General features: G+C 55.1%; 1 protein-coding gene across 1 annotated transcript in view; it reads right to left on the reverse strand.

Moving 5' to 3' along the window:
• Positions 1–966: 966 nt before the first annotated feature.
• CKAP2L (cytoskeleton associated protein 2-like) overlaps positions 967–8,140 on the reverse strand; it is a 9,814-nt gene continuing 2,640 nt past the window's right edge. The window contains exons 2-10 of the mRNA XM_009319336.1: positions 7,504–7,570; positions 5,781–5,847; positions 4,291–5,426; positions 3,654–3,846; positions 2,818–2,973; positions 2,221–2,284; positions 1,733–1,880; positions 1,403–1,636; positions 967–1,111 (exon numbers count right to left, since the gene is read on the reverse strand). Of these exons, the coding sequence (XP_009317611.1) occupies positions 967–1,111; positions 1,403–1,636; positions 1,733–1,880; positions 2,221–2,284; positions 2,818–2,973; positions 3,654–3,846; positions 4,291–5,426; positions 5,781–5,847; positions 7,504–7,570 (2,210 nt within the window). The remainder of the gene's footprint in view (positions 1,112–1,402; positions 1,637–1,732; positions 1,881–2,220; positions 2,285–2,817; positions 2,974–3,653; positions 3,847–4,290; positions 5,427–5,780; positions 5,848–7,503; positions 7,571–8,140) is intronic.

The raw sequence follows: 8,140 nt of genomic DNA on the forward strand, positions 1-8,140 counted from the left end.
ACCGGGGCTAGCCAGCAGCGCTGCCGCTCCGGCTATCGCTGGAAACCCGCTTTGCGCGGGGCGGTGGTCCCAGCCGCTCCTGCCCCTCCAACTGCGGAGGGTGGGTGGATGTTGCTCAAGCACAGGAGGACCCTGGGGCCAACTGCTGCTCCCTGGGAACCCCTTTTACCTGCTCTTACCCTCGTCTGTTTTCTACTCTTTTCTATTTATAAAAGATACTCAAACTCCTGGCACCGCAGAGACATAAAATTGGCTATTTTAAAGGAAAACTGCTTTGCCCCCAAGCCTGGGAGGTGGGGACAAAGGGCAATTTCTAAATCCTCGGCCAGCAGCTGGGCCAAGTGCAAGCCCCTGGGCAGAGGGTGGCAGCCCCAAGCCACCCTCCTCTCTGCCACCGTCCTGCACCCCAGAGGAGGGGGCCGGGCCTGCCGCACTCCCCAGACCAGAGCCAGGCCCGCGCTGGGACTTCCAGATACTGCCCCAAGGCTTCCTCCAGCATCGAGGTCTCTCAATAAAGATGCTGAGCCAACATCGGTGGTGGTTGTGTCGGGAGGAGGCAAAAGGGTGGGATGAGGACAGGATCGCCGCTTGCTGGGGACAGGAAGGTGACAAGGGGGCTCCCCTCCACCCTCCACGGCAGCCGTACCGCTTTACTCCTCTCATCACAGCAGGCAAACCGTGCCAACCAGCAGCAGCCTTGTGTCGCCGCCTGTTCTGGGTATAAGGACAGCCCGTGGGGGAGGGGATCTGCTGTAGGGGCCCCGAGTGCACTAATAAGGCTCAGCTGTCCCCCACCGGCCCGTCCCCGACCCCCATGGCCAGCTGAATCCCAGGGACCTCTGCCGCCCCTTGCGCATGCCGCCTTCAGCTTCCTCGGGGCCTGTGCAGAAGCTGCTGCGGTCCCGCAGGTACCCCGGCCCCTTGCCGGTCTGGCATGGCTGGTGCTGCTGCACATGACTCGAGCCATCAGGTCTGGGCACACCTCTCAGCGGGGAACAGCCGGATGCTGTCCGGGTAGGGCACAACGCAGCTCTGGAGCAAATCCCTCAGGACATCGCTTCCAAAATACCGGAAGGTGCCTGGAGCATCGCAGAGTCTGACCGACATCATCCTACAGCAGGAAAATTGGGGCGTGCGTCACAGCAGAGGAGCTAAGGGCAGTCCCAGGGCACACAGCCCACGTCTCCAACCCCAGACCTTGCACACTACTCACTAGGCCACACTGCATCTCTCCTACAAGTTTTTACATATTTAAAAGTGTTTATATATTTGAAACAGGCTTATTGTGTGCCACCCCTACATATTTACATCCGAGAGCCAACAAGACAAGTCAGTGGAGTGCGTGCAAGGCAGCACGGGGGAGCAAGCAGCCTGCACTCCGCCAGGAATCCCTCAGCAGCACTCTGGGGGATACAAACTCAAACCCTCCAGCTCCGCCACCTCTGGCAAAGCCTTGTTCTTCCGGAAGAAGAACTGAGTCTCCTCCTCAGCATCCAGGATTTCACTGAGGGATGACACCACAGGGTCATGGTCCTTCAGCATCTCTGGGAAGCGGCTCCCAGCCCGCTCTATCCGCAGTGAGCGCCGCACTGGCGTCAGGAATTTCAGCTCCCGGCCTTCCAGCAGCTCCTTTCCTCTGCAGGGAGGACAAAAGCCTTTAGGTAAATCCTGCAGAGGAGCACTGGAACAGGCAGAGGGTGCTTGCCGCCAGGAGCAAGCAGCTCAGCCTTACCTGGTTGCAGACGTAACTTGTAACTTGATTGAGACGGGCAGGCTGGTCAGGGATCTCCCCGTCAGGCAGGGAGTCGCTACCACGTGCTGCCTCTCACTCGGGCAAGGCGTTGCAGGCTCCCAAGGAGCGGGCAGCTCAGCCTTCTCCCCTGACAGGAGAGGAAAAGGGCAGCGCGGTTGCAGAGGGGGCAGAGAGCGGCAGCAAGGGGGCAGCTGGGGAGGTATTACAACACCCCAGCTCTCCGGACACGGGCGAGGGCACCTTGCTACGGCTGGGCCGCGGCCGTGCCCAGCCCTGGCAGAGGAATCTTGCCCCATTTTTTGAGATCAGGATTCTGGACTTTCACAACACTTGGTCTCCATCAAAGTCAACAGGGACACGGGGTGCTGGGACAGACTGCGAACCACGCTGCTTCCCCACCTGCAGCAGCAGGGAACCCAAGCCTGCCCGCGCTCCAGCCTTCCAGCTGGCCCCCACATGCACGTTACCTTCTGATCCTTGGTCTGCAGCCTTCAAAATATCAAGGACAACTTCTCTGAGCTCCTGGAGTGGCTGCAGGAAAAGCAGAACGTGGGTCAAGGCAGGCCTGACTCGGGAACGGAGACCGGAGTTACAACTGAATAGGAGAAGAGGTTTTTGCTGCATTGCAACACCCTGTGCTGGAGACAGCAGCAAGAGGCTGCAGAATTTCCCTTCTCCAAGTAAGATCTGTCAGCACACAGGCCCAGCTGGGCAGGCATCCACCCTGTGCGGGTAAATCCCACCAGATGCTGCGGTTATGTTGCCCAGACCAGCACAGAGCCGCCATCACATTGCTTCCAGCTACAACTCTGATGCAGCGCAGGGTACGTGTCCCCCCCCGTCCTCCCCCTGACCCCATTCATGCCCGCACAGCACTGCCTGCTTGGCTGATTAAAGCCAAAGGTGTTTCTACAGGACAAAACGGGACCGGCAGCTCTAAAGGCCTTTTTCACCAGTGCTGCTAAACTCATCCCAAAAATCTGACCCCTGGGATCTCGAGGAAACCTGCTGGCGCAGAGGCAGGGAACGCAGGGAGCTACTGAAGAGAAGCATGCCTCACTCACCACAGCACCAGCGCAGACTGCTGCTTTGTACAACCCCGTCACGTCAAAAGGGCCGCTCCGGGCGAGGAGTTTCGCTTTGCAGATCCAGAACTTGGCAAATTTCTCTGCCTGGGGCACGTGGGACAGCACTGCAGAGAGCTCCTCTGCCTGGACACCCTACAAGAAGGGTAAGGTCCCGGAGAAAGGTGTCAGTTGCAAGGGCCAGAGGTGTGCACTGGGGAGCTGTCAGTGCGTAACTGCTCTCCCAGCGCTCTCTAGGAAAAGGAGTCTCTGAAGAGTCTGGTTTTTTGCAAGTCTCCTATGTGACCATGGACAGATAATAGCTTCCCTGCCTCATTCTCCCCTTGGTAAAATGAATCTAGTATTTCAGAGGGATGTCAAGGGATAGACTCTTCAGTGCTGGCGCTAACAGAAGCCACTAAACCCTGGAGCAGGGCTAGCGGTCAGCATTCCCAGAGATGATACTTCACAGCAGCTGTGGGGTCCACCAGGGGTGTACCGTAAGCTGGCTCAATCAGCCTGGGCTGCCGCCACAGAAGTTACTGCTGCAGACTGTGCTGCCAGGTACCAGGACACCGGCAATGACACACGCAAGCCCCGTGACCGGGTATCGCTCCATTTTCCCCATTAGAGCATCTCGCTGCGTGCCTCTGGCCTAACCCGTAACTCCACGAGGACCTTTACTTTTCCTACGCATGATGTTACCCCTCTGGCAACCGCAGCCAAGCGAGCAAGAATGCTTGCTCCTCTGTGCTGTTGGGGGGACATGGCCCTCATCTCCTGGGATGCTCCAGGAGAAGAGGAGCCCATTCAAGCGGCTCCTTTCCCATTCCCACCTCCTCAACGAGCTTCAGGCACTCAGTTAATATGTTGTTGATATTCTCCAGGGAGAGCTGCTCTGGTTTCTCTTGCTTCTCCTTCTCCTTGGCATTTCTCCAGGACAGATTCACCGGCTTTTTCTGGAGCAGCATCATAGGTGGCCGCTTGTATATCTTGCCTTTGGATGCCAACCACTCCTCCAGCTGTTTCCTGTCAAAGTTCCAAGGGATCACTGTTACCACCCCAGCAGACTGCCAGGACTTACCAGGCTACTGTTTTCCCTTGGAATCTCCCTTTAGCCCACTTCAGCCACTCAGGAAGAACCAGTACATCTATCCTAAAAATGCATCCGAGCTCTAGACTGGGAAAGGAAAACCCTCTCAAGTTTAAGCATGCCTTGAAGATTAAAACAGGAGAGTGGCCGCACACTCTTCTCCCGCTTTTGCTGAATCAGTGGGAGAGGAACCCAGAGTACCACCAAATCTCATCTCCACCCTCCTCTTTTCTGACGCATCAACCTCCAAACAGGCATTCACTGATAAGGGGACTTCGGACCCTCTTTTCAGCAGGTTAGCACTGGTTTACCCAGTTAAACACTTTAAACTCTACTGTCCCCTTGAGGCGAGGACTGAGCCGGCCAAAGCCGCTACTTACTTACGATCCGCAGCCGATGGGGTCTTGGGAACACGCCTAGCCTGTAGTCCGCTTGCCTTTGGCGGCTCTGGTTTGAGCCCACCTCTCCTACTCCTAAAATCGCTCTCAATTGCTTGAGTTTTGGAGCTGTGTATGCTGCGGGGCTGGTTTTGGGGGATCATCACTCGGGGTGCTGCTGTGCGTCCGGGAGGCACCACCTTCACATCCTTCCTATCCGCCTCCCCTTTAGCCATGGGCCTTTGCCATTGCACCGTGCCACCTGGTTTCAGGCTGGATTTCAGGTTTGTGGTCCCCTGGGGCCTGCTGGAGGCCGGAGGCTTTGTGGGAGATCTTTTCAGCTGGGGGGGTCTACTGTGGTGCTTAAGACCTCCCGCTGGAAGTACACCAAGGGGCTTTCCTATGGGTTCCCTTGCCGTATTAGTTTTTTCTTGGTTTGCCCCTGGTTTTTTATGTAGCAGATTAGTAAAGCCAGTAAGTAACCGAGGCGGCTGCAACGGCTGAGTTTTGACACTTGGTTTTTGAGACGCACTCTTTGAGCCTGGCAGGATTTTCCTGAATTTATCCTGAATTGGCTCTTCCTTAGCCTGGCGGCTATTAATTCTGTCCTTTTGGCCCGTGATGGTTCTTGACGTAGTGGCTGAGCTTTGCCTGTGAGCCAAGACTCTCTGGTTCCCGAGATTGTTTCCATCAGACTGAAAAACTCTGTTCAGCACAGGGTGTGTGGAGGCTTGTGCTCGGACATTTTCTTTGTTGCAGACCAGCCTGTCCTGCAGGCCCTCCTTTAGGGAGCAAGGTTCCCCAGGAGGTGGGTGGTCACTTCCAGTCTGAGGTGCTGCAGCGGTGACAGTCTCCTGTGCAGGCTTCTTGTTCCTTTCTGGATTTAGGTGAGCAGAGTTTGAAGTTGGGAGCCTCCCTCTGGGCTGCGTAGAGTGGCTCATGCTTGGCACGACACCCACAGGAAGCTTTGCGCTCTTCCTCGGCTGCTCTGGACGCACCACCGCTGCTCTCTGCGATGTATTTGAAGACTTCTGCTGAGCAGTGTGGCCAGCGTGCTGTGTGGATTTGGCACCAAGCTTGCCATCCCTCTGAGCGCCCTTCGCCACGTTTCTGAGAACGTCCTTCTTGTTCCTGTCAACCTGGAGAGACAAAGCAAACCTCAGCCCCGAGGAGAGCTCAGCTTGGTCAAACCCTGACAGCTCGCTCCTGTCCCAGCCCTGCTAGCCCAGGGGACATCCACGCGAAGGCCCGGGGTGACAAAGCAGTTGTCAAGAGAACAATAACACAACACCCACCAGCACATGAGCAGCAGATGAGTCTCCCACACTAAGTTCCTCTGAAAAATAATTAGTTGACTTATTGCCAGCTATTCAGCAGTCTGTTGACTGCACCCCATTGGGGTCAGGAACACTACCCCGATTTGGATACCCTGTTCTGCCCAGACTCACTTCAAGCATGAAATGCAAAACTAGACCCAAAAGTTTTCTACTTACGTGCTCTAGTTTAGAAACTGGTTTTGAGGGTGGATTCAGGTGATTTGTCCGGACCTTTAAAAAGGGTCTGTAGGAAGTCAAACAAGATACCAGGTTATTTAACAGCTGTTGCAGAAAAGGTTAAATATCTAAAACACTGCTGGGTGTCTCAGCCACAGGAGCTTACGAGAAGCTTTTGGAAATCAAAAAGCTGCCGAGGAAGTACCACGTAATATTAATTCGTTTTCTTTTGCATGGCAACAGAAAAGCAACACGAAACATTGACATCCAAGGTTGCCACAAAACTTACGGGTTCCACTGACAACAAAAGTAACCAAAATGGTTCCTGCAGGCAGGGGGGCCTGGCAGGCAGGAGACCGCAATAGGTTTGGAGGCTCCCGAGGCTGCTGGCTGGTGTCCCGACTTTCCCCATGTGCCGCAGACAGCTGAGGTGCATCTGAGTCAGCTGCTGCCGCGCTGCAGGTCACAGCGGTGTCTCAGAGCACATCAGCCAGGGTTTACTCTGCCATGGCAAGCCGCAGTGCTGCGGCGGCGGCTGATTCACGAGCCCCTCAGCTGCCCAGGCACTGGCAGCGAAGCAGGGAGGTGGGGCAGCAGCCCTGGCTGTCAGCTCCCCCATCCTGTCGTCCTCCTCCTTCTCCCTCTGACAGCAACCAGCTGCAGGGTACTTCCACCCCTCTGCTCCGGAGCTAGCAGCTCAGCCATTAGGGAAGATTAATGCCTGTGCAGATATTTTTCTGTAATGGAAAAGCCCAGAGAGTAGGATATTGTCCTCTATTCTATATAAGTGGCGTACTATGCCATAAAGAAAGATTATGAAGCTTCTCTCCTCGTTTCTATTATATTAGCAGTGTTTTCCAGAGCCTGGCACCAGGGACTGGTTTGCTCTTTCTGGTCTCTGATCCTGCTTCCCTTTATCTTCTCCCCATGCAGAAGTTTTATGGCTTCCTTTGCACTACAATGTCGTGAGAAATACTCACTGCAACGGGGAGTCTTTCATGTGTTCAGGTTTGCCAAGCACATCAGCAGTTTCAATTAAAAGCTTTGCAGAAAGGTGTCTCACTACCCGCAGCCTGCAAGCAGCTGCTGCACTCACAGCAGCATATCTGCACACAGCCCGGCTCCAGAGGAACCGAGCAAGGCAGCGAAGGGGTCCCAGAGCCAGGTAACTCATTTAACAGGTGGCTGTAGCTACTTCCTTTTAAATGCACTGAAAATGCCCCTTCCTAATAACCTATCCCAGGAGGCCACTGAAAGCTGCCATTAAAAAGCAGCGGTGAGACTTGAACCACCCTTTCTTCAAGACCCAGTTACGAAGCTGAGTTGTTGGCAAAAACGCCTGTTCTGTCAGACCCAAGAGCCGAGATGAGAAAGTTTCACAGAGACTCAGAAAATACCCAGAAGAGACAATATCAACCAGCAGGAAACGTCACCACTCAAACCGCCCCTTTACTCCTGCTGCCAGTAACTCTACAGAGCGCTGCCGGGATGCTGTGGGGGCAGAGCCACCCCTGGTCGCTGCCTTGATGGAGGCGATTCCATCATCGACTCCTCGCTGCACTGGCAGGAGGCGATTCTCTGTACGCTAGTGAATCGCTACGGAGAGAAGGCAGACACTGGCAAGCCAAGAAGTCAGCTTTACCTCAGAGAATCACCGAGTGATTTGGTTCGGAAGGGACCTTTACAGATCATCTAGTCCAAGCCCAGCATCCTCCTGACTTACTTTGCGCTTGGGTATTTCAGCTTTTCTTTGGCTGCTAGGTACTCCTGGAGCCATCGTCTCCGCTGTTCTGCAAAGAGATGGTAGGAAAATGCAGTGCACGCACCACAACCTCGGTATTTGGAGCGCCAATGAGAATGGATTTCTTTTACACTCACAGCACCACCGTGCAGGTCCCCCACGCTCCCCGCCTGAGCCTGGCAATGCTGTTCCCAGAAATTCCCAGAGCATTTCCATGCATGTGATATTGCCCAGAGGCCCATCAGCACATAAAGACCAGAGCTCTCTGACACTCATGGCGTGATGCCACTCAAAACCTCAGCTGCGTGGGGCTTAGTCAATTTGCAGAAGTAAAGGCGAGATGCTGCCGATGACCCTGCTTCAGCTATGTATCCCGTAAGCCTGTACCCCGCTGTGGCCAAGCTCTCTGCTAACACAGGCAGGTGGGAAAAGCGAGGAGCACCTCAATGGGGGTGGGCAGGGGATACCTCTGACACCCCTAGTTTAGCTGAGGGCTGTGGTACTGGGGCATTGTATGGCAGGGACAGCCAGGCCTGGCTGGAGTCCAGCATCTCCCTGTCCCCAAGGCCTTGCCCCTGTCCCTAAAGCTGCCCCACCCTCATCTGATAGTCCACATGCC

The sequence above is a fragment of the Pygoscelis adeliae genome, unplaced genomic scaffold, assembly GCF_000699105.1.
Source record: "Pygoscelis adeliae isolate BGI_AS28 unplaced genomic scaffold, ASM69910v1 Scaffold352, whole genome shotgun sequence".
In the NCBI taxonomy this organism is placed as follows: Eukaryota; Metazoa; Chordata; class Aves; order Sphenisciformes; family Spheniscidae; genus Pygoscelis; species Pygoscelis adeliae.